Below are 26,545 nucleotides of genomic sequence, written 5' to 3' on the forward strand. Positions count from 1 at the left end.
TATATATATATATATAATAAAAAATGGACATATATAAGCCGTTCTTGTTTATAAGCCGCGGGTGTTCACGTTGTAACATGAGATATTTACACAGAAAGATTTTATTTATTTATTTATTTTTTATTAAATACGTACCGGTAACATACACAAATACGTACATCTAAAAAAAGTTAAGTCAAGTCCTTTGGACGGGTTCAAAAAACAAAAAAATGTAGAAACATTTCGTCTTTCATCTGAAAGACTTCTTCGGTCTGAGGGGCTGTATTCATCTCAAGCTATGTTTACATGGATGCAAGTAATCGGATTAAACAACCACTCGGAATAAAAATGCTTCATGTAAACGCCCCATTCGGATTATTCTTTGTTGATTCAGCTCGATCCGAAAGAATTCGTAATCAGACGGGTGGTTTATGCTCATTCATAACCCGAACGGTGCGCATGTAAACACTTAATCTGTTCATTTTTTTTCCTATTGCAAAAAACTGACCTGTCTGCGCATGTGCGACCTATGTCCTTTCCACCTGGCTAATGCTAATAACATTAGCATGTCGGGGAAGCAAAACTGGTGAGTGAGCGACACAACATTTCTACTAGAACCTTTGAAAGAGCTCAGAATGATCTGCATCACCTGTAGCTCAGTCAGGGAGTGCAGTGACGTCTCCACCGTCATTTAAACCTGTCGCGGGTCCATTTTCGGTGCTCAGGTTTGTTTACGTTCATCACGGAAGTAGAACTTCTTCTGTGGACTTTTAAGGAGAGTTCACCACTCTGTGCATGTCAGTACTTCTGTTCAGAATAAACGCTCGCTGCATGTAAACGCTCGTTGTGAACGGATTGCGTCCATGTTAACGATACATTTGAATTATTTAATCTGAAAACATTTCAATCCGGTCAAAGAATTTTGCACATGTAAACATAGCTCATGTCTTATAAATAACACCTTCTCATAGTGGCTCAACCAGTTTTGTTGTTGATATTCAAAACTAGCCGTTCACATGCTAAAGGAGGACCATCAGCCTAACAATAGATCGTTAGCACTCTGAAGGCCGCTTGCTATTCACAGGGGGCCACTAACAGAGAAGGCCCCGTCTCCTCCAAGCTTCCTCGTACTCTTGGGAATGACCAGAAGCAGCTGGTCAGCAGACCTGAGTGACCGAGGTGGAGTGTAATGGTGGAGAAGCTCTGTTTAATAAGGGTGGGCGGGGGGCAAGCTGTTTAAAACCTTAAAAACAAACAAAATAATTTTAAAATGAACTCTAAAATACACGGGCAGCCAGTGGAGAGAAGCCAGGATGGGTGTGATGTGCTTTCTTTTACGTGTTCCTGTTAACAGGCGTTCAGCAGCATTTTGCACCAGCTGCAGACGTGCAAGTGAGGACTGGCTGACTCCGAGATAGAGGGAATTACAGTAATCCAGCCGTGATGAAATTGAGGCATGGATTACTGATTCAAACAGAATAGATTTTACCTTTGCCATGATGGACGGTTTCTCCTCACAAAGATGGCTTCCTTCACTCCTCTCTCAAACCAACAATCCTCTCTGTCAAAGATGTGAACATCTTCATCCTGAACGAGTGACCGCTGGCCTGGAGATGGAACCCCCACCCCCTCTAAGAGAGACGTGTATTAGGTGTGAGCGTCCGGGTGTGACGAAGCTAAATGTTTTTGGTGGGAGAAAGCTCGTTAACCCGTCAAACAAACCAACATAAATTAGCTGCATCGTTGTATAAGCTGTGGTGTTTGAAGTCAGTGAACAAAGTCACGACTTATAGACCTTAAATTTTGGTATTTTGTTGTGGAAAGTTCTGCTTGTTTTTGTTCTTTAACTTTATCAAGTAATGAATTTGTCCCACACTGTGTTTTTGAATGTTATTGGCTTGATTTTGAAGAAAGTATTATGAAGCTTTTCCTAATATTGATTGTAATGATGTACGCAGATAACATTTTAGATGATGTACTTGTTTATCCTAGAAAAAAGTAGAAGTCCATAACCTCCAGGTGAATTTTCCTTCATCTGAATCTTCTTTAAACATTATTCCAACAGACTATTAAAAATAAAATGTCCTTTTTTCCTCTTAGGTAGAGAATGTAGAAAACACTTCGGGATCTTTTGGCAGAGTAGAAACGGACATTGGCGTCCACATGCGGGTAATGTTTCATCTTTTATTTTGTATTTAAACATTTTTTTAGTTATGATTTAACATTCAGTCTAAATTGTGTTTCTTGTGTTCAGATTGTGTTACAGGGTCAAGACAACAGGCCACAAAGAGTGTCAAATGTAGGGGAGAAGTCTTTCCACTGTGAATATGAGGGCTGTGGGAAGCTCTACACAACTGCCCACCACCTCAAGGTAATGTGGGGGTGCTCTGGATGTGTGTGTGCACGCAATATAGGATTTCTACTGAATCTTAAAAAGCATCAAACTTTTAGTATTTTTCTAGGTACAACAACAAAAAATACAAAAGTGAGGTGGGGGTGGTGAAGAGTTTAGAGAAGACAAGCCTATAATTGACATGACGTGAACTGAAAGATGGCTCCGCCCACGCATAAATGTAACCCAGCGTGAGCCAACCTCGGACAAACAAACAAACAAACAAAGATGGCTGTAATGGTGGAGGTAGTGAAGCTCACGGCGTTACCTGAGGCATTTTTTACCTTATCAGCCAACAAGGGTCAAAAAAGACGGGCAAAAAAATTCTAAGATACTAATAATTTAAAATTAGGGATGCACAATATTGGATTTTTGACCGATATGTTAAAACTTATTTGGCCGATAACCGATATTTTATATATGTTCCTTTGTCAGAACATAGCCCTCTTAGTGCAACAGCAGTGAGAGCTGGTGACATATATTCAGTAACAGCCATATGAGACCATCTTGGTACCAACATAACTGGTTTGTTCCACTTCGGAGTAAGTTGTTTGGGGGAAGAATCAGTTTTGTGTTGTGCGTTTCCTTGACTGATGAAGACTTCTGGATGGAAGGTGAAACGTTTCAGCACAAAAAAATCCAGATGACCTCACTGAAAATTGTTGGATTGTATACCTGGATGATTGAGCATGGACTTTGTTGGTTAACAGCCATATGATATTCATAGCACTTTAACTTATATTAAATGAAAAGTGTTAAATATTATTTATTAGCATTAGTCACCTGCGATGCTGTCTCACTTGTGGAGGCTTGTTCCAGGTTCCTATAGCTGCAGTGTGGGATCCCCTGCACTTTTGTGCACGAAGGACAGACTTTTTAAGTTCAAACTTTTTGTCTATCCATTGTGCCGTAAGACTAATCATGCTAACGGGGCTAACACGACGTCCAAGTGTCTGTGGTAAAACTCACCCAACAAGCCGTGCTATCAGCTTCTCAATGACGTTGGAAACGACTGCTTGTAACTCGGGTAACGTTACGTGGGAAAAATGTCTCCAACTGGGGACGATGTAGCGAGGCTCAACGTAGTCCATAAATCTTCGAAATCCGACATCCTCACCAACGAAAAATAAAATTTCCACACAGCTGACATTTTGAATTTTCCTCTCCGCTGTAAGATCAGGTAAGCGCACGTGACGTCATCGCGTTGCTCTGCCGCTGCAACATCATCATGTTGTGTTGCCACTGCAGGCAAAAACGGCGCCTTTTGTATCGGCGAGTTATTTTAATGGAATTAATTTTAACGTTAATATCGTCCGATACCGATATGCCGATAATATCGTGCATCCCTAGTTAAAATAGTTACTGCAGTGGATGTTTTCATTCTGCACAGCGACACAGGGCAAGAACTCGCAGTGAAATTCACTATGTACCAAGAGTATATACTTCACTTTACACAACCTATTAAAGGCTTTGTGCAACATCAGTTTAGTGTTGACTGATCAGAACAAAGACTAAACGTGTGCAACCAGAAGTTGCAGCATATTATGTTGCACATTGTACGTAGATGCATACAACACGAAGCACAACTATCTTTAAGCATCAACCTTTGATCATTAAGCATGCAATGTAAATATGACAGAAAATGGAGGCTTTACTTGCAGTTACAGAAGAATCCGTCCAGAGGACCTGACTTAACCTTATTAGGTTTTGTCCACCAGGATTACTGAGCATGCAGCAGGATGAAAAAAAAGTTTGTAGACTCAATCATCCAGCTAATTTAACCATTTTTATGCATCAGGGAGACTACTTGCAGTTACCTTCGTACAGACGAACATGTTTATTTTATTTAACCTTATATTTATACAGGTAGTCACACTGAGTGAGGGTTAAGAGCCTTGCTCAAGGGTCCAGAGTGGGTCAAATAAGGGTGGAGGCATGTGTGGGTGTTTCACCTTTTGCATCCACATTTTGATGTTGTCAGTCTGGGGAGTCAAACCGGCGACCTTCCGATCACAGGCCCACCTTCTCTAACCTCTGCACCACCTCTCCCCATGTGCTACTTCCTGTTTATCATCGTCGTATTCAGCTGCTCATGAGGTCAGCTGGCCTTTGTCCCTCTTTTACAGTTTTCCAGACTCCGTGTAGGTTTTGGAAATGGAATAAACTGTGTTACATCGTGTACACGCTCAGGGTAACGTGCGTCTGAATTACATGTTCCCCGCTGACGACTTTTAACCAATTCTTGCTCATGATTTTTCACGAAATCCCCATGACTGCAAAGTGTTTGTAATGCAAAACCCCGACAATGTTGTTGGAGGAAAAGGGGGTGCAGCTCCTGCAGGTAAGGGGCGTTTCACTCCTGGACAAATTGTGATTACTGGTTGGTTCGTTGCTGACATACCTACCAGATTGATTGACAGATGGTGGGTGTCATGTCAATTTGAAGGTCGCCGGTTCAAATTCCCTGACAATTGCATGTAAATGTGGGTGGGAAAGATGAAGCACCTGCCTCCACCCTGATTTGCCCCCACTCTGGGCCCTTGAGCAAGGCCCTAAACCTCCACCATCTGCCCCCTCCGGTGCCCTAGACGGCAGCTCTCTGCTCCACACGTGGTCTGTCACTTGCTCACTGTGGTGACCCCTGAAAATGGAGCGGCCGAAAGAAACGTAGAAGTACAATTTTTAAAAAAAAGCAACATCTGATGAACATCTGTTCTTTACTGCGTTTTCCAGAATCAAAATGTGAACTGCTATAAAATGATGATTATAGATTTCCACGTGGATTGTATTTAAAAGATGGACATAGCTGTCATGATGTCCCATTTTACTTTATCTATCACATCAAGCCTTGAGCTTAAGGTTTTAGCCATCAGTGTTTTAGTTTTTGAGTTACAGGTTGAGATGCTTTATGAAGTTGCCATATTTCTGGTTATAAAATCGGTTGCTCTTTAATGACAATGTTTTTAGATCTACTGCTCTGTATGCCTTTAGACAAGACAGTAAACCCCAGTATATGGCTTCAGCTCAATAACAGTATCATGCATCTTTTTAGACAAAAGGTAGTCCATCCCTAAAGCAAACAAAGCTCTTATTGTTTACATAGTTTTACAAAAGGAAAATATGTTTGTATTGAAGACTTAAACCCTGGCATTAAGACTATAAACTAATTAGAAAAGCTGGAAACGATTTGTTTTTCCATATATGTTGTTCTTTGCTGTTCAGGTTTAGTGCATGGTTTGTTTTGTATGGTGTTTGAAACACACATGATAAGACCCCATTACTGTAGAAACATTTAAAGAGGCTGCAGTAGCTCTGAGGTCAGAGCTGCGGTCTTGTAATCCTGAGGTTGCAAGTTCGAGCCCAGGTTGCATCAGGAAGGGCATCTGGCGTTAAACCAATGCCAAATCCTTCATGAGAGTTTGCTCGCTGTGGCAACCCCTAAAGAATGGAGCAGCCAAAAGAAAGTTTACCACACGAACACTTACTATAAATCTACAAACACTTTCAGATCAAAATGGATCAAGAATGAAAAAAAAAAAAAAACGAGTCTTGAAAAGTATGGGCTGCTTTGCATCACTGATCACTGTTTTATTTTTCCTCCGAAAGGTGCACGAGCGCTCCCACACTGGTGACAAACCGTACATCTGTGAATATCACGGCTGTGGGAAGAAGTTTGCAACAGGTAGCTGTGGATTATTAATTATCTCTTGCACTTGTGTGTGTTATCAGTCAGACAATGTGCCTATTTATCTTTTGACCCATTGTATATTTCAAAAGTTATGGATTTACAAATTTCATACTTGTTCCATTAGCTAATGAAAGCTATAAAAGTTTGTGGGGTTCTTATACTTTTGCAACAAATGAATGAACAGAAGTAGCAGTGAATTTACAAGAAATGAAAGTCTAACTGTGTGTTCATGTAAGGTTACGGGCTGAAGAGTCACTCACGCACACACACGGGGGAAAAGCCATACAGATGTCAGGAGCTAAACTGCTGCAAGTCCTTTAAAACCTCTGGAGACCTTCAAAAGCACACAAGGACTCATACAGGTACTCTCCTACTAACCTTCAATAACTACTGTAACATGCAGTCCAGTAGATTGAAAACAGTTCAACTGTTTCTTTGTCCATCACTTCATGTCTTAAGGAGAAAAGCCTTTCAAGTGCCCAGTTGAAGGCTGTGGCAGGTCGTTCACCACCTCCAACATTCGCAAAGTTCACATCCGAACACATACGGGAGAGCGGCCGTACTTCTGCTCTGAGCCCAGCTGTGGGCGCTCATTCGCCAGTGCCACCAATTACAAGAACCATATGAGGATTCACACTGGTGGGCCCCTTTACTTACCATGCATTTACGTATCTTCAAAGACAAAATACGTTTTATGTCTTTGTTCACATAACAATTTACAAACTTGTATGTGATATTTTAGGAGAGAAACCATATGTGTGCACAGTGCCTGGGTGTGAAAAGCGCTTCACGGAGTACTCCAGCCTTTATAAACACCATGTTGTCCATACACCCTGTAAACCTTACAACTGCAACCACTGCGGGAAAACCTACAAGCAGATCTCCACGCTCGCCATGCACAAACGCACAGCTCACAATGACACCGAGCCCATCGAAGAGGAGCAGGAGGCTTACTTTGAACCACCAACAGGTCGGTGTAAATAAACATGAGTGAGGAAAAATACAGATTTTTTAATTTTTTTTAGCTTTAGCAATAGTAGTGACTGAGGAAAAGGTGTGTCATTGTTTTCTTTCAGATGCAATTGATGATCCCAATGCGAGCTACACACCAACTGTGGTTGAAGCAGACGAGTCCAGCTCAGAGCAGGTTCCTGTGGAGCCATCAGACATTGTTAGTCAACAGCATGTTGCCGTGGTAACTCAGGAAGATGGGACACAACAACAGGTAACTACTGACTTATTAAAAGTTGTGGAGCATCGCACCTATATTATTATCATAGTAGATTTTCTTACTGTGATATTGATAGTTATGTTTTGCTATCAACTTCATATTGAAGATAAAAAAAATAGCAGGGCTATGACTATTTACTGACACTTTGTGCAGATCACTGCCATGGTCCTGATGTAGTGCTGTAATGCAAGTATGGTGTCAACAACTGTAAGAAAGGACCTTATATGTTGTTAAAATGATTTTCAAAACTCTGAAGTGTTGGTAACACACAAGGACACAATCTTAAAAAAAGTAAAGTCTGGTCCTCTGGACGTTCAAAAAACAAAAAAAGTGTAAAAACGTTTCGTCTTTCATCCGAAAGATTTTCATTCTTCAGACTGAAGAAGTCTTTCGGATGAAAAACGAAACGTTTCTACACTTTTTTTGTTTTTTGAACGTCCAGAGGACCTGACTTTACTTCTTTTTTTTTTTTTAGATTTTTCTACCTGGATTATTGAGCGTGCATCAGGATACAAGGACACAATCAGTTTTATTTTACAGACACAACATCAGAAGAAAGTGTCTGTTAGTTGATTTTCTTTTTTATTACCAAACAAAGTATCTGTCCAATTTTTTTTAGTCTCCTTAGGTGGGTCGTTGTAACATATTAGAAACTAAGCAGCCACAAGACTTTGCTAATTTACAGCTTCATTGTTCATGTCGTGTGTTTTAAATGAAAAGGGAAATTTCATTCAGTTTCAGATTGATGGTTTGGACCAAAGTTCTCCTTGAAACTGGTCATGATTTAATCTTTTTTGTTGTTATCTACCTGGTTGATTGAGTTTAAAACTTTTTTCTGAACCATTTTGGCCTTGGTGTCCTCGTTTCTGTGAGTAGCAACTCTGCAACATTTGATTGTTGTACGTGATGATTGATTGTTTTGGACAGATGGGTCCTTTTGCACGTGCTAAAAGCCTGCTTCTGAGATCCCAACAGGAGGTTGGCTTGAAACAGCAGTGAAGGCTACTAATGCTACAGATCTGGTTAGCAGGCCCTAGACTGATCAAGCCTTCCGGATGGAAGACGAAACATTTCTCCCTCAAAGGAACTGGTCCAGATGACGTGATTTAACCTTTTTTGTTCTCCCTGAATAGTTTGAGGACCATCACCAACCACATCTGTGACTATACCTGATTTAAACTCCCTCTGAGAAGTTTTTATTATAAATAAAGCAATGTGGGGCTACTGTGAAGGCTTAAAGTAATGGATGAGGTGTTTTGAAAGTGTTATAAGCAATTAATATATTCCAATGCATGTTCAGTCATCCAGGTAGAAAAATCTAACAAAATAAAGCCAGGTCCTCTGGACAGAACCTTCTCGTAGTGGATCAACCAGTTTGCTGCTGACAGCTAAAACTAGCTGTTCGCATACAAAAGGAGGACCGTCAGCCTAACGACCGATCATTTGTTCCCTGATGACTTCGTATCACAGAGGACTGAATGGTATTAGAATTAACATCATTGTAAGAGAGGGACAGTTGAACACGGAGGCATCCGCCCCTGTTGATGGATGAGTTCTTTTCACAAAGATGGCCTCCTTCACTCCTCTCTCAAACTTACGTTCCTCTCTATCAAGGACGTGCACACTTTCATCCCTGAAAGAGTGACAGCTGGCTTGTATATCGCAGAGTCCTGGCCTGATGATGTTGCTCTTCTGTGCTGGTTCGAGCAAGCTAAGATCAGAGCAAATTGCTGTCATCGTGATTTAACGCTAAGCTACAAATTTTTGTAGCCGTTTAGGTGATCACTAGTTAATAAACTGTTACAGGGTTATATATATATATATATATATATATATATATGGCATTTTGTGGTTATTTGCAAGCAGAAACATCTTCAACAGTAAATAGCTGTAGCACTTCTGATGTGACCTGTTACCTGAGGCAAGACAGAACGGTGCTGTATAAGTAATGTCCATTTACCATTTACTGTAATTTCCAGACTATTGAGCACACCTGAATATAAGCCGCACCCACTAAATAATTTACAAAAGTACATGTATAGGCCACACTTGTGTATAAGCCGCAGGTGTCCACGTCATAACGAGATATTTACATAGAAAGATTTTTTTAGTCTTTTAATTAAATACGTACTGGTAACATACACAAATACGTACAACAAATGATTTTTCTTGAATAGTGCCTGTAATACAGCTCGTTAAAAGTGGGGGCCCCGATTCCCTTAATTTTAGGCAATCAGAAATTGGACGATACTTGCATGAGAAACCGATTTTACTGTTGTTTTTTTTAGTTTTAACAATTGTCTGAACTTTATTTATATTTCAGAGCCCTACCTCATGGCCAGTTAAAACAAGTTTGTGTTGTTTCTAGAATATTGTTCAAGGGTATGTTTTTCGATAAAATAATATTGGAAAATTGAAGGTGCATTGTGACCTTATAACGCCTGACAGCGTCGCTTGTAAAACTAAATCTGAATCGGCAGGTCAGACTTTTTAGAGATCGGGGATCGGCCAGAAAACTCCCTAGTTAAAAATAACAGCCTACCAGGAAAAGTCTTTGATCACGATCTTCAGTCCTCCTGTGCACTAAAACCACTAAAGTTGGCTTCTTCGGTGTCAGAACTGAACCTCAGAAAAACTTCATCACACACGTCCTCTGTCTCTTTTTTTATTGTCGCTGTCGGCGTCGCGTCTCGAGGCAAATTTGTGATTTGATTTACAGTTCACACTTATTTCGAGTGGCTGCAAACACTTAGTTGTGTACAACAAGGTGGGGGGACTGGGAGGGGGAAAATGAACATTGGTTTCATTGGTGTATTTATACCGGTAGTCACAAAGACCCACTCCCCAAGAGAGACGTGCATGGGGCAGCTATGTGAGCGCCCAGGTGTGACGAGGCTAAATGCTTTGGCGGCATGAAGCTCTTTAGCCCGTCAAAAAAATATATAAATCCATAAATTAGCTGCAGTATTGGATAAGCCATGGTGTTCAAAGTGTGTGAAAAAAGTAGCGTCTTATAGTCCGGAAATTACGGTACTCAATCCTTAGATTTTTAAGTGCTTTATAAATAAAGTGATATGGTAGATTACCTTTCAATTCAACTTCACAGAATCTGCAACATGTGGCCAGTCTGTTTTTAAGTATACAGTAAAATTTGGTCACCCCTACAAACTTGACCGCTACGGCATCGGTTCAGACTGAATAACTTGGACTTCAGACAGTCATGGATGCTTTGAATAATTTATTGTGAAACCTACCGTAATATACTTTTGTCTGTATTGTTCATCATATCAGGTCAGTATTTCTGAAGCGGACCTACAAGCTATGGGAGGCACCATCACCATGGTAACCCAGGAAGGCACAACCATAACCATCCCAGCTCATGAACTGGCATCGCAAGGCGCTCACTCCGTTACTATGGTAGCAACGGACGGGTCAGGAGAACAGGTACACAGCTGTTAAAACTCTCAAGTATGTTACGAGGGTTATGTTTTTAAAATGTGATTCTTTATTTGACTTGATTTTTATTTGTGTGTGTGTGTGTGGGGGGGGGGGGGTTGTTTACTAAATTTTGGCACAATTGTTCCCACTACCACGCCTTCTGCAGGTGGTTTACATTATTTTCTGGTTGTTGGACACTAATCTACAACCATTTCTCCCATTTACTCTGGAAATGGCTGAAAACATTGCTGTGATCATAGTTTTTTTTTTTATTTTTATTTTGCTTTTTAGTAACCCCAAAAAAATGCACCTGTTGGTCTTTTTAAATCAACTTGTTTCATTTTATGAAAACAAACAGATTTGAGCTAGAATCAAAAAACGACTACACCTGTAGTGGCAACTTGTATATGTAACGTCATCCTAAGACACATCTTTTTAATATTTATTTTATTCTCAGACTGTAAAAAATAATTATTTGGCAGCATTCACTGTTAGTCGAAATTGTTGTTAATAAATGATATTTGTAATGATTGATGTAAATAAAGAACTTTGAATCCTTGAATGTAGGAACGTTAAAGTGTAATACCAATCGTGGTCAGTAGGTGCCGTAATTCAGACATTTGTGTCTTTTAGACTTTCAATTTAGATAAAATAACTAGTGCTGGGCAAAGATTAAAAATTTTAATCGCGATTAATCAAATATTTTGCGATTAATCAAATATTTTGCGATTAATCACGATTAATCTCATCGTATGCACAAAATTAAAATGACAAAGTTGTTTAGAACATTTTTAAGGAACTGTTTTATGTTTAAATAAATGTTCAATACATTAAAAAGGCACTTTTTAACAGCAGTGTTCTCCTAACAATTAAAGTATTTCTAGTAACATAAACAACATATCAAATATAAAACCAAAGCTATTCTCCAGGGCAAAATGTTTTAGTTTATTATAGAGAGGAAAATAAAAAATTCCTTCAAACACAAAACCACAGTCATAACAGATTATATCTTCAGTTACATATAAAGTCCAGTTGTTTTGTTTTTAACCTTTTTTAAAAAAAAAAAAACAGATTAACAACAAATTCAAAAATATACAGTGCATGTTTGTTTTTTCTGAAAAGTTACAAGAATAAACCTTTTTAAATCAGGAGCATCATGAACAGTTTATGTCCTGATGCTGCTCAATAACTCAGGTAGATAAATCTAAACAGGTTAATTCTGAACGGATTCTTCTTTGTTGAAATGTTTTGTCTTTTATCCAAAAGACTTCCTCAAATAGCGCTCATCAACCAGTTTCTGCTAGCCAGAACCAGTATTCACATGTAAAAGGAGGACCATCTACCTAACTGATCATAAGAACTCTTTGCTATTCACCAGGGGATGAGTGATACGATTGATATTCTTACATACATGTTCTTCATAACAGAGGATGCTGAATTGAGAGAGTAAAAGAAGACCTCTTTATGAAGAGAATCCATCCATCTTTAAACGGGGGTGGGGATCTCCTTATTCAACTATCCCCATTACAATGCTGTTATTTCATCACTCAGCCCTCTGTGCAGCCATCAAGGCATTAAAGACCAGTCGTAGGCTGATGAGCCGCCTTTTACGTGTGAATACTTATTTTCTTAGCAGCATCAAGAGTTATGAAGTCAATCAGCAGCAGCTGTCAATCAATATGTAGAGCGAGATAACATACATTTACAATAATCTAATAATCATTTCACATGAATTTATCTTTATTTTTTATTTTGCTGAACGCATGCAGCTCAAAAACGTCACTTTGTTTTCTGTAACATCGTATTTGAATAAGACGGGTTTTAAATTGAAACAGGTCTCTCTTGTAAATGAGTCCTCGAGACTCAGTGGGAACTAACCTGTATAAATAAAGGTTGAATGAGTAAAACTTTAACTTTATTTATTTAATCATGTTCCTCATGGGGGAAAAAATCAACCTTCTTAAAAATACTAGTTTTAAATATTTCCTCCACTAAAAACTAGTCGGTCTTAGAGCTGCCATCCTCAAATAAATATATCTAATTTAAATTATTTTTATCCGTCCATGCGTGCGTGCCAACAGAAGAACCAAGCATCAGAGATCTGATGTTGGCCCAGTCATAGGAGTTCTGGACCCCCCCACCTCTGCACAGACTCAGACCTCATGCGGGCTCGGACGCTCTCGTTCACCCACACAGAAATAGCTGATTTTATTGCGCTGAACTCAATTCAACTTCTACGTTATTTTCTTATTCTTGTGCAGATTTTGTGGCGCGACCCTCCGTCAGAAGGGGGGCGGGGTTGTTTACCTGTTTGGCGGGGGGGTGGGAGGTGAATGCAAAGGGAATACAAAGACAGACAAAGGTTTTTGTCCCTCAGAGCTGCAGTCTCTGCTCAAAGCCACTTCAGAGCTGCTTTTCAGGAAATAAGATGTGGCGTGGATTCATTGATCATAACTCTGGTTTTGCTTGGCCAATCAACACGATTTAAAATCTGTTGTGCAGCTTAAAGTCTGTGCATTTGACACAAATTAAATCGCTTAGATCCATGTTGCATTTGTGAACCGAACTCTGCCACTCCAACAGAACTGGACCTTCAGCTCTCCACCTGCTTGCTTTCCTACGACCCGCCTTCCTGTTAGTAATTGGTCAAGACAACGTGAGCTTCAATGTGATTGGACGTAATCCTCGTTGAGGCGGACCTTGTCTCGCTCTCAAGCTGGAAAGCCATCCCCCGGCTGGAGTGCTGTGTGTGTGTTCATAGACGCTGAGGAGAGAAATTATGGAGGAAAACGAAGCCTAGCAGTATTAACGCACGTTAAAATAATTGTCAACGTTTACCAATTGCTGCGTTAACGCGATAATAACGAGTTAACGTGAACATCACTAGAAATAACCTGTTGTCTTCTGGTGGCTGCGGTAGATGATGGTCAGTGCTGTGGTCTTGTAATCCTGATCTTGTGGGTTCGAACCCAGGTTGCGTCAGAAAGGGTTTCCAGCGTAAAACAATTTCCAAATCGTTCAAGCGAGTTCGCTCTCTTTGGAAGGAAAAACGATAACCTTTTGTCTCACGTGAAACGCCCAGTCCAAAACTTTGCTCTCACAGATTAAGATAAATTTACCTGTTCTTGGTTCTTGTGAAAGGAATTCCTTTATTTCACTTTGTTTTTTTTAAATATATAATTAACATTTGCCAATGCAAAAACAGCTATAACTCTCGTCCCTTCACATGAAATGCATTGAGCACCGTAAAATGCATTCCTTTAAGACTTGCAAAGCTTTTAATTTGAAGTCTCGTTTTACCCTAAATTTTAGCTAATTCTGAAAACATCATTCTAAATAATAAAAACACATCGCTTTAAATTAAGGACTTGAAACTAAACATTTTGATCAAGAGCTTCTAAAGATAGTTATTTACTGATATCACCAGCTAAGTAAAAAGTTTCTTCATAAACCTCTACAACTGCTGTCTTCTATATGCTCCAGATCCACTGTATAACATGATATGCAGCATTAACGACTTCATCAACCAGTAAAGCATATCGCTGTCATCCTCAGGTTGCCATCATGACGCCTGACATGGCCTCGTTCCAAACTGTGGAAGAAACAAACTACAGTCACGACACAGAAGATCTTCATGCGGTCACATTACTGGCTACCTCTAATGGGACTCACATTGCTGTACAGGTTAGTTGACCAGCACCACACCAGCTTATTCAAAGGATTAGTGACTCTATTCTTTGAATTCACTTCTAAAGAAAACAACTGGATGAATCTGCATAGATTGAAGTTCTCCGTCGCCGCAGTGGATTTCTGTAATTTTGAACGTGGCCAGGACGAATGTCCGTCATAAAATGAAGAGGGGGAAGAATAAGTGTTTTGTTGTGTTCTTGTTAAAACCAAACGATCTAATGAGGATACAGGAATTAAACTGACGCTGCTTTCAACCAGTAAAGAGAACCAGAGCCATTTTGACCCAATCAGAGCAGGGCGGGTCGTGCGGTCTGGTTCACGGTGAGCAGCAGAGAGAAACTAAACCAAGGACTCCCCGCTACCCTAACAGAACCACCTGCCCTTTTTATTTATGAAGGTGATGACATAATAAATTAAAGTTTAAATTAAACATCTTATCTTAAACATCTAACATCTTATCGCAGGGGATCCGTACCCTTAAGCCCCACGATAAGTGAAAAACCGCGAAGTAGGAATAGTAGTACAAGTAGTACGTAGTAGTTTATTTTAGTATTCATACTGTATATAAATATTTTTTTATAAGGCATTTTAAACCCTTCCCACACTCTTACGATGTTCTAAACAATGTTTCTAAACGCTCTAAAAGAGCACAGAATGTCATGATTTCAGCTGTCTGCCTCCGGCCGCACTCTCAGCCACGCCCACTTCTCCGCTGTGCGCGAAGATCAGCTGATCAGCTGCAGGAGGAAGCTTCTCCCACAGATGTGGGCTGCACACAGGTGCAGCAGGTGCTAAATAATTTTAAATTTATTTTAAATAAAACTTCCATGCCGATCGTGCGGCTCATCCATCAATCAGCCAATTGTGTGCCATGTCCAATCTTATTTTGAAAAACCGTGATAGAATGAGAAAAACGAACTGGGACTACTGTATTGTGTACTTTTACTAAGGTCATCATGCACACAGTATGTTGTGTACTTTTACTAAGGTCATCATGTACACAGTATATTGTGTACTTTTACTAAGGTCATCATGTACACAGTATATTGTGTATAAGACAGTCACAGTAAGTATTTAAATAAAAAGTATAAAGCATAAGATAAGGTACTTTACAGGAAAATATTTGAGAAGTGACCTGTATGCAGGAAAAAGCTCTCAATTGTGTGGTATTGGTGTGTGTGTGTGTGTGTGTGTGTGGGGGGGGGGGGGGTTAACTTCTAGGTGTACAAAACATTTCAGACAAAATATTTTTTTCTGCTTTAATCCGTGTATCTGTACATGTAGGTGTTTATATACCTGAAATGTTCCATGTTTGAAAGGAATAGCTTAGCTGGTGAAGCTAAGCACTGAAATACATTGATTAGTTATAATATAACTAAAAAAACAATATTTGCTCTTTGTTCTGAAATGTAAATTGTGCTGGTCATTTTTAAGTTGTTTATACTATCAAACATTTTCTAGCCTGTAAGATCACATGATTAAAAAGTTGTGCACTTTGATTAGAAAGTACCCATTTTCACTCTGCAGAGACTATTTACACTAAAAAACACATACGGTTACTGCACAAAATCAGATGTAAACTTTACTTCTTTTTGCCTTTTCCTTCAAGTTGCATGGTTCCTAAAGGTTTTTGGCTTTGAGTGTGAAAAATCTTCACATTACAACAGGATACTGTGGACTGTGACTCGGTCAAGACGGAGTACTGAAGTTAGTCTAACAATGTAAACCTTCCTCAGGTCACACCCTGCCAAGCTATTTGCTTCAATTCTTAGAAGTTTCCTGCAGGGTATGATGTCAGGAGATGTTGGAGTGCTGCTGCACTCCTGAAGGCCCATTCAGTCACTGCTCAAAATAAACTCAAATTTAACATTATCAAGATGTAAATCCCATGATGATATAACTAATATAACCACCAGCTTGCTTTTATACAATACTAAAGTTGTTGTTACTAAAAGTGGAGTGAAGTGACTGGAATCATCTTCTCAAGTTTGTGTTTTCAGTTTGTGGCTAAATCAGGTCATTTTGTGTATACAGTAGTCCCTCGATACTTCGTGGTTTGACGTTCGCGGACTCACACTTTCGCACGTTTTCAACGTAAGATTGTACACGACACATGATTGACTGATTGATAGAAGGCGACCAACCAGAACATTGTGCTGAGGTGTGGACCGGCCATCGAGAGGTCATTTCCCGGTGGCCTGGCCCGCTCAGTGATCGTCAAGAGGCCCCCTCCTTTCTTTTTCTGAGGCTGTCTGTCACAGCAGAGCAGACACACAGCAGACGGGTACGCAACCTGTTGTGTGTCTGCTCTGCTGTGACAGACCGTCTCAGAAAGCGAAAGGAGGGGGTGGGGGTGGGGTCTGTCTTTCCCCATCGGTACTGCTCAAGGAGCTTCAATGAGCCGTATACCAGAGTGAACGACATGGATTATTTTTTTAAAATAATCAAGTGTGACCGAGCCAAGCGTTTGGTCCAGCCCTTCGGTGATCATTGAGCGGGCCAGGCCACCAGGAATTTTTTTGTTAGTTTTTTTTGTTTATTTGTGTTGTGAAAAATGTCCCGGTGCTCCTGATGGCCAGTCTGCCCCGGCAAGGGCCCAGTAACCGTAGGATTAATCTGTCTGCTCTCTTTTGCTGTGCTCTTTTAGAGCGTTTAGAAAGTTTAACACATTCAGAACGTTGCAAGAGTGTGGGATGGGTTTATAAAACCTTAAAATATATATAAATACTAAAATAAATATAACGTCCCTACTTCGCGGTTTTTCACACATCGCGAGGGTGTCTGGAACGTAACCCCCATTATGTGAGGGACTACTGTGTACTATAAACATGTAACTAACATGTTTGTTTGCTCACTAATAAATTATTTTAGTTTACATTAAATTTAAATACTGACTGTTACTGTCTATTGACTGTTTTAGCTCTGAAAGGTGGGGTCATGATTAGCTCAAAGTCTGATTTCCAACTTTTTTAAAGTTCTGTCTTTAATTAGCATGTGCTCTTTTTCTTATGTTGATTTAAAACAGTCATTTCTCCTTCTTCATTATGTGACTGTAATCCATGATACACAGCAGTCTATAACACCGTCAGTCAGAGCTTTAATTCTTTTTTTATGAGGTGGTAGTGTAAATAAATGGTTAGAATGTGATAGAATAACAGTGGTCGTCAGAGTCGGTCCATGTTTTTAATATTCTGTTGTTTTTTAGCTCAGTGATCAGCCTTCGCTGGAGGAAGCCATCAGAATAGCATCAAGAATACAACAAGGAGAGTCTCCGGACCTGGACGATTGATGGACTTATTAAAAGAAAGACAGTTTAAAATGAACTATATATTTGGAAGAAATCTTTATTCTTCCTCCTGTTTGTTTCCACAACTTAATTTACCTTTTTATATAAATGTTTTTTCATATTTTGCCTCTCATAAAAATTAGAGGGGAAAATGCTTTCTAATGTTATAATTGCTCATTGCGGTGTACAGTAAATGCTATTTCTAATTAAAAAAAAGACTGTGTGAATGTTTTTGACTCAATACTTGTATACAAGTCTTCACATTTGCTTAACTTTATGAGCAAAAGGGGTTTGCAACAGAACAAGTAGAGCAAGTTGGCTCATCTCATTTAACAAATAATTTAAATGTAACACCAAAAATAATAAAAACAAAAGAAGTTAAGATCTGTATTATAGCAGACAACTGAACTCTTTCATTGCATAAAAAAAACACCTGATAAAAACTTTTTAAATAACCAGTTATTTCAGTTTGTTGAAATTTTCCGTCATGACCATCCTGTGACTCATTTATTACATCAGTTGAGCTAAATAAAGTTTTAGTACATTTTGTGTACAGTAATTCATTAAATATGCTATAATGTTGACGCCCAGTGTTTTACAGATAAAGAATTAGTTTAAAAAGACAAAAAAAAGTTTTTTTTGTAACTTGTTGGGCTTTTTTCTTAATACATTTAAACAATTAGACATCTAGGTTAAGCACTATGTGGTGTATATAATTGTTTCTGGCTTTAGCTTTCTCTGATCGTGCCGCCTAATGAATAGACGCATTGTTTTGTGGTTTTTATAACTTCAGACTACAAAGGTTGAGAAATACCGCACCTTCGCGCCATATTGTCGCGTTGGAATCGCTGACGTAACTCCTCCCAAAAGCTCTACGGAACGCCCATCTTTCAAAAATCCCAGGCGCGCCCTGATTGGCTGAAACGGAGCACGTGATCAACGGTCGCGGGAAGTCTTTTGCCACGCGCGTGATGGGAAGAACTCCGTACGTGACTCATTCAAACTTTTTGTAAACATTGCTAAGTTTTTATTGTGGAAAGTCGTGTTTCTGTGTCTGCGTGGCCGAAGACGACGGTGAAGGGGACGCAACGCGACTGGATGGACGGAGCTTTTGCCGTTTCTTCGTGCTGTTGAGGACGTCGGTCGTCCCGGAGCTCATACGACGGCAGTCCGAGGCCATATTTGCAAACAAGCGCAAGACTTTTTCGTGAAATCGAAGTAAACCTTTTAAACTGATACCTTAACGCAAAGGTAATTAATTATACTTTTTTTTTTTTTTTAAGCGGGGGTCCACCCGCGTCAGTTACTAACTTCCCCGTCGACGGAGTTTAAATCCTGGAACATGTCGTGCTACACTCGCCGTCCGCACCAAAACGCTTCCCCGAAGTCTCGACCGATTCGTCAGAAGTTGCAGTTCACGTGCAGCGACGGAGAGGACGAGCCCATCGAGGACGTCAACAACAGCACCGGGGGCGAGTCCGGCTTCACGGAGATGGACTCCCCGATGCCAGCCCGGAGCGACGCCTCGGACACGCGGCTGGAAGGCGGCAGCAGCCCCCTCAACCAGTCGGACGACGTGGAGCTGTGGGACGAGGAGGACTTGGGCTCTCCGGCGTCCCACCAGCGCTCCCCGAGCAGCGTGATCTTCGCCAACTGTTCTCCGTCTCCTAAGAAGGCGTCGCGGCTGTACGCGGGGTCTCCGGAGCGGAGCTTTCTCCAGGAGGAGGACGGGGAAGGGTCCAGCTCCCCGATCCCGGACTGTCCTGACACACCTCCCCACAAAACCTTCAGAAAACTCAGACTGTTCGACACACCACACACACCAAAGGTTAGGCTTCTAAATGTCTACACTGATGCTGGTGGATTTAAACGACTAGCTCAGATCATAAATAATTATATTTAGACCTCTTTGTATGCGCTTAAAATGCGTGGTTTGACGTCATCAGATATTACAAGTGGATAAAGTGCAGTCTTGTTTTTACAGGTTTACAACTGACCTACTTTAACTGTACCTGTTGCATAAAGTTTTCTTTTGTGTTATGTCTTATAATAATGAGAACCTGCAGTTTTATATCTTATGGATTACAAATATCAGTGAAAAAGCTTTTATTTAGCTTTTTGTTTGAAACCAGAAGCAAGCTGGTCTAAACCAGGGCTCTGCAACCTGCATGATCAAAATAGCCTTTTCTGCCCCTTTGCACATTAAATAAAACCTCTATGGAGCTGCTAAACTGTGACTATACCATACCATTTTATTTATAGAGCACTTTAAACGGCGACTAGGCCAACCAAAGTGCTGTACAGCACAAACAAACAGTAAAGCGCACAGTAAAATATACATAGATCCAAAAGGACAAAGATGATAAATGGCTAACTGTAGAATACAGACGGTGTCAAAAGCCAAATCAACTGGTGGCTCATGGCCCACTGAAACCATGTTGGAGGGGGCTTTTCCAGCCAGTCGGTGTGATATTATGAAACTAAAATATCAAATTATTATTAATATTTATTGATATATTTTATAGTTTTAAGGCAAAATAAAAGACTGGATTTGTGTAAAGGAGACAAAAAAAAATAAACCAATATAAAATATCATACGCAGGCTTGTGAGTTTGCTTTTTAATTGTGGAAACAATTCATAGGCCTACTATGAAGTAATAAAGCATAATGTTAAAAATTAGGCCAGTTTGTTGGATACGTAATTAGATTTAAAAATTAAAATAAATACTTCCAGTTGCTTTGACTTTGTTTTTTTTTTTTCCCGTTAATTTTTATTATCAAGTTGACTCACTGTATTTCGTAGCAACTTGGTGGATTTGAGGAAAAGATCACAACGTACGACTGGACGTGAGCTAAAAAAAAAAAGTGGCTAACAAACTACTAGCGTGTATTAGTTCTACAATCATTAATTAACATGTTGGCAAAATAAATGACAAGAAAACAGCTAAAACGAGCCATTTCTTCTTGTTTGTACAACGACCAATAAATGTCCGTTTTATGTTGAGAGCCGCTGCAGAGGGACCGAAGAGCCACATCTGGCTCCAGAGCCACAGGTTGCAGACCCCTGGTCCAATGGCTCCGCAATATACATTTTTCTCTTGCGTCCAATAATTCAGTTGTTTTGTTTTTTCGTAGAGTTTACTGTCAAAGGCCCGGGGTTCTGGAACGGGATCCTCCAGCAGGAGAGTTGCTCTCTTCAAGAATGTAGAGTCCCCGCGAAAGTCTGTCACAGACAGCGGCAGGAAACGGCAGATCCCCCTGGTGAACTTCAACCCCTTCACTCCTGACTCCATCCTCATTCAGTCTGCAACACAACAGAGAAACAACAGGAAGAGGGCGCACTGGAATGAGTAAGTTGTTTCTCAGGGAAAACCCCTTGAATTCAGTTTGTACGGGATCCTTGGTACGTTCTGAAGAGCACCTATAAAAGTGGATAGAATCGGCATTTGATTTATTGGTTTATCGTGTTTTGGAGTGGGGGGGGTGAGTGTCATCGTTTGTGCAACTACACTGGTTGTCTTTGTCAAAGCAAGCGGTTAATGACAAAGCGTTTCATTATGGCTTTGGTGGGGGTGGATATCAATACTTCATGGTTACTGATGAACTCGGCCATGTGCTTGTGAGGCTTCCAGTGCTGCCCCCATCAGTACAGAATGCAAACCAACAACACCCCTCCCCCTTTTTTGTTTCAGCTCATGTGGAGAAGACATGGAGGCAAGTGATGGGGAAGGAGAGGATGAAGTCCTTCCACCATCTAAGGTAAAAAGAAACAATGCTTTTGCGATTTGCATTTATAGATATGGGAAAATAATTTACACATTGTAGACGGACTTAACGGCACGTCCACCTTTTTGAAGGCAGAAATGTTAATGTGACTGAGCCAACGTCCTGTTGGGATCTCAAACAGAAGCAGGCTTTTAACACGTGCGAAACAATCAATCATCTTGTATATCGGTCAAATGTTTTAGGCCAGATGGCCAACTTGCTACTCACAGAAACAGCCTGAGAACAACCAAGGCCAAAAAGGTTCAGAAAAAGGTTTTTAAGCTCGGTCGTCCTCGTATACCCAATATGAGAAAAACGCCAACGTGTTGCTCAACAGTCGTAAGGACAAAGTGGAAGCTGTAAGCAACTGTTGTGTATCAGTTCTCATGCAGATTGTCTCAAACTGCTTTGTTATGCTAAACATGGTTTAAGGCCGTCTGTGAACGAGTTTGAACTGGTCGAGTGGTTAATGTTTAACTTCTCTTACCTGCAGAGGGTCACCATTATGGAGAGCAACATGATGTCCCGCTACACCTCGGAGTTTCTTGAGCTGGAGAAAATCGGCGCTGGGGAGTTTGGCGCTGTGTTTAAGTGTGTGAAAAGGCTTGATGGCTGCATCTATGCTATTAAGAGGTCGAAGAAACCCTTGGCAGGATCAGTGGACGAGTGAGTAGATCATATTTGTTAGGTGTTGAATGAAGCTTGGTGTGGATTTGATTTCTAAAGAGCATCCAAGCATCTACTTGACTTTTTCGGTGTGCGTCTTGTTTCGTAGGCAGAACGCTTTGCGAGAGGTGTATGCCCATGCTGTGCTTGGCCAACATCCTCATGTGGTGCGGTACTATTCAGCCTGGGCTGAGGATGACCACATGCTCATCCAGAATGAGTACTGCAACGGCGGCACGCTGTCTGACGTCATCACAGAAAACTACAGACAGCTCACGTATTTGTCTGAGCTGCAGCTGAAGGATCTGCTGCTGCAAGTCTCCCGTGGCCTCAAATACATCCACTCCATGTCCCTGGTGCACATGGACATAAAACCCAGTGAGTACTCTGCAATGGAATGTTTTGAGTGCAGCATTATTCTTAACACCTTTGTGGCAACTTTGATAAACAGTGTAACGTCAGTCTCACATACGGTATTGATAGTATTGGCACGCTCAACTACCAGGTGCAAACACGTGCCACATACGTGCAGGGGCCAGTGTCCCACTCTGCAATGCCCCTCTGGGCTCCCAGTGTTGCTTTACAAAAAGGAAGTTATATATTTCATAATAAACATGGTTACTTCAGGATGATGACTGGGGGGAGTGGTGGCGCAGAGGTTGGAGAAGGTGAGCCTGTGATCGGAAGTTCGCTGGTTTGACAAGTGTGTGGGAAAGGTGAAGCACCCACACCCGTTTCCACCTTCATTTGCCCCACCACCTGCTCCCCCGTGTGATGGCAGCTCTCTGCTCCACACAGAGGGATGTGGTAGCTCGGTGATCTGTGGTTGAGCCAGGAAGGACGTCCGGCGTAAAAAATAATTGCCACGTCTTCGTGCGAGTTATTTTGCTGTGGCGACCCCTGAAGAAAAGAGAGCAGCCAAAAGGAGGAGGAGAAAAAAAAACGAGCATGACGACAAAATACAGAAATGATTAAATACACTGAGCTTGGTTTTATATTTTTGTTTATAGACACCTGATTCATAACCATCTATTTGGTCAGCCATACAATAAAATACCTATAAATAAATTTAACAATAAAATAGTAATTTCAGTTTATTTAAGCAGCATCATTAATGATAACTAATCTAACAAGGTTAAGTCAAGTCCTCTGGGCAGATTTTTTTTTTAAAAACGTTTCATCTTTTATCCAAAGTTTTTCTGCACTAACAACAGTTGTAATAAATAACAGTTGTAATAAACGACGACAGTTGTAATAAATAACAGTTGTAATAAACGACGACAGTTGTAATAAATGGCAGAGAGCAGTGTTTTTGTGCTGCTCACCCTTTTTCTGCATGTAGCAGCAAAACTAATTAAATCCAGGCTCCAAAGAGACTTTAGTGTATTCACCATTTTGGACTAACCGGGATCATGCAGACGCTGCATGCACGATGAGTGCAGTTGAGCCTCAGAGTTGCCAGATAAATTTAAAATCTCTTATTTACCCCCCCCCTTCTTTTCTGTGCACATGTTCAACAAACATCACACACACCTCATCTTACAACACGCTTGCTCAGCACATATGACAGTTTATGTCAAAATATTATCATTTTAAAGTGACAGTACTATAGTTCATAATTTCTTATCTGGCAACCTGACTGACATGGAAACTACAACGTTTTTGTGTAAACCTGCTCATTTTCTCCACTAAACATTGAAAAAACACAGTTTCCAGAGATTGTTCTCGTGTAAACAGGGCCTCAGTCTTATGAGCAGCATCTTCTCATAGTGCAGTCCTTCTCAAATAGGGGGGCGTGCCCCCCTGTGGGGGGGCCGGAGCAATGGGGGGGGGGGGGAGAGACATGTGACCCCATGAGTATTTATTTATTTATTTTGCACCATTCTCATTTTGTCAGGGTGCGTTAGGCAACTGTTTGCTAAAATCCGGCAACTCTCAGTCTTAATAATAATAAAGTTATGAACAAATATGTGTGTCTTGTCGTTTGGGGAGTCCTGCTTGAACCGTGTTGCTTCTCTCTGCTGCTGAGCAGCTGGTGACGCTCGTCACCTGCAGCACGCGTTACCTGCCCCTCTCCCTCTTCCTCTTTTTTTGGTTTGTCTTTTGGTTTGTCAAAGCACAATTTTGATGTTTTTTAAAACAGAAATAATGTTTAATAAATGTTAGGACTCTATTCTTTACTAACAAGTCCTCCGCTCTGGACACATTTCACCCACATCACGCAGCAACAAAGAGTATAAACTCAAAGCGAGAGCGACACCTGCCCCCTCTTTCACATTGACAACATTTTTTAGTTTTATCGATCGTCAAAGCACAAGTTGGATGTTTTTTTTTTTTTTTTTGTTGGAAAAACGTATGTTTAACAAATGTTAGGACTCTATTCTTTGATAACAAAATATATTTTATGTCATTAAACAACTTGTCAGGTTCTTCTCATGTAATCACGTTCCCCTGGACCCCCCCCCCCCCCCAACACACACACTCTTTGCAGCTTCTCTGCTGCACTGAGACCAAGTCCAGGTCCAGATAAACATTGAGCAGGAGCTGAGAGCTGCAGGATCATGTTTCAAACTGCAAAACGTGCTCATTGTAGCCATTAATCCTGACTTCCTCATTTTGATTAAAAAAATAAAATAAATCAGCACAAATTGTTTTATTTATTTTTTTGTTTTGTAGGTCAAAGTGTTTTCTACAACACTCCTGACTTTAAATGTTGCTGATCAATTTGAATTTATTATTATTTATTGATTTTATTTAATTTGACTGTTCAGTATCAAATGGTCTAAAATGTTTACAGTTTAAATAAGAATAGGTTTGGGGGGGCGTGGAATGTTTACTTCTTCTTGGGTGGGGGGGGGGGTAACAGAAAATAATTGAGAAGCACTGTCGTAGTGGATCAACCAGTTTGCTGCTGACAGCCAGAACTAGTCGTTCACATGCAAAAGGAGGACCATCAGACTAACAATTGATAGAATATTAATGATAGTTGTATTTTTTTGTACATAAAGATAATTTTATTTGTACGATTTTATTCTAACTTGATGTATGAATTTGAACTGGTGCCATTTCTGACCAGTGTTTTCACCTCGTCAGAAACCAGCCCATGTCTAAGCTGAATGTAAACTCTTAGTGTTCACGTTTGTTCTAGGCAACATCTTCATTTCTCGAAAATCCGTAGCGAGCTGTGATGAATCTGATGAAGATGATGGAGTAACGACTAGTGTCATCTACAAGATTGGTGTGTATCTCAGAGTTGAACAGTACTGATCAGTTGTGCTTGTGCGTTTATTTTAATATAAGGTTAAACTCCCAATATTCATAGATGCTTTTTTCCCCCCCCCCAGGTGATCTCGGTCATGTGACGAGAGTGAACAACCCTCAGGTAGAAGAGGGAGACAGTAGATATTTGGCCAATGAAGTCCTACAAGAGGTTAGTACTCCCTGAGACGACTTGCTCCTCAGTCGGTTTGTTCAGCTCCAAGAGAGTTGGTAAATCTTGTTCACTTGTCTCTGCAGGACTACAGGAACTTAACAAAGGCAGACATCTTTGCTTTGGCTCTCACCATCATAAGTGCCTCGGGGGCTGAGCCTCTACCCACTAACGGAGAAAAATGGCATGAAATCAGACGAGGCAAACTGCCTTCCATCCCACAAGTGCTTTCTCCTGAGTTCCTCAGCTTGCTCAAGGTAAAGATGGAAAGCAGCTGACCTAAGGGGCTTCGATCTGTTCTCTTTGATCCGTTTGAAGATCGGCGCCGTCTTTTGGCTTTTTAAAACGCCGTTTTTATCTTTTACTTTGCCCTTCCAGCTGATGATCCACACTGACCCAAGCAGGCGGCCGTCGGCCTCGGACCTAATAAAGCACCCGGTACTTTTGACGGCTGCCAGAATGAGCGCAGACCAGCTCAGAGTTGAGCTCAACGCAGAGAAGTTCAAGAACGCGCTGCTTCAAAAGTAAGTGCAAGTGAAACTTTGGAAGCCGATCCTCTTCGTAGAATATTGAATGAACTCTATGCATGTTCTGAAGATTTCTATTGGATTTTTTTTACATTTGGCCTTTCATAATTACTTCAATTTCCTAAGTGTCCAAAATCATTTAGTCAGAATTTCACAATGTTTATGTAGCTTTTGTTTTGTGCTGGTGATGAAATGTTGTAAACGTGTTGATTTGATTCTCTTTCTTGTTTTGTGAACCTCAGAGAGCTGAAGAAAGCCCAGCTGGCCAGAGCAGCTGCTGAGGAGAAGGTTCTGTCCACCGATAGGGTCCTGACCCGCTCCACAGTCCAGTCCAACCCCAAAACTTCAAGGCTCATTGGAAAAAAGATGAATCGGTCGGTCAGCCTTACGATCTACTGAGACTTCTGTGCGAAGTGAAACACAAAGACTCCTGGACCTTTTTTTTGAGCAAGT

At 40.6% G+C, this 26,545-nt stretch overlaps 2 protein-coding genes across 3 annotated transcripts in view; both read left to right on the forward strand.

The window, feature by feature from the left end:
* znf143b (zinc finger protein 143b) overlaps positions 1–17,750 on the forward strand; it is a 24,651-nt gene extending 6,901 nt beyond the window's left edge. For both annotated transcript variants that reach the window (XM_037682571.1, XM_037682573.1), the window contains exons 6-15: positions 2,080–2,148; positions 2,234–2,350; positions 5,978–6,053; positions 6,296–6,421; positions 6,519–6,698; positions 6,802–7,029; positions 7,136–7,284; positions 10,582–10,734; positions 14,284–14,412; positions 17,624–17,750. In XM_037682571.1, the coding sequence (XP_037538499.1) occupies positions 2,080–2,148; positions 2,234–2,350; positions 5,978–6,053; positions 6,296–6,421; positions 6,519–6,698; positions 6,802–7,029; positions 7,136–7,284; positions 10,582–10,734; positions 14,284–14,412; positions 17,624–17,707 (1,311 nt within the window). In that variant the 3' untranslated portion in view covers positions 17,708–17,750. The remainder of the gene's footprint in view (positions 1–2,079; positions 2,149–2,233; positions 2,351–5,977; positions 6,054–6,295; positions 6,422–6,518; positions 6,699–6,801; positions 7,030–7,135; positions 7,285–10,581; positions 10,735–14,283; positions 14,413–17,623) is intronic.
* A 1,296-nt stretch (positions 17,751–19,046) lies between these two features.
* On the forward strand, positions 19,047–26,491 carry wee1 (WEE1 G2 checkpoint kinase). The gene is made up of 10 exons (XM_037682574.1): positions 19,047–19,532; positions 20,840–21,054; positions 21,397–21,463; positions 21,963–22,135; positions 22,245–22,513; positions 25,284–25,373; positions 25,480–25,565; positions 25,652–25,822; positions 25,944–26,089; positions 26,335–26,491. Exons 1-10 carry the CDS (start codon positions 19,047–19,049, stop codon positions 26,489–26,491), a joined length of 1,860 nt encoding a protein of 619 aa, XP_037538502.1.
* The last annotated feature ends 54 nt before the right edge of the window (positions 26,492–26,545 follow it).

This window comes from Nematolebias whitei, chromosome 10, assembly GCF_014905685.2.
Source record: "Nematolebias whitei isolate Nwh7 chromosome 10, NemWhi1, whole genome shotgun sequence".
NCBI lineage: Eukaryota > Metazoa > Chordata > Actinopteri > Cyprinodontiformes > Rivulidae > Nematolebias > Nematolebias whitei.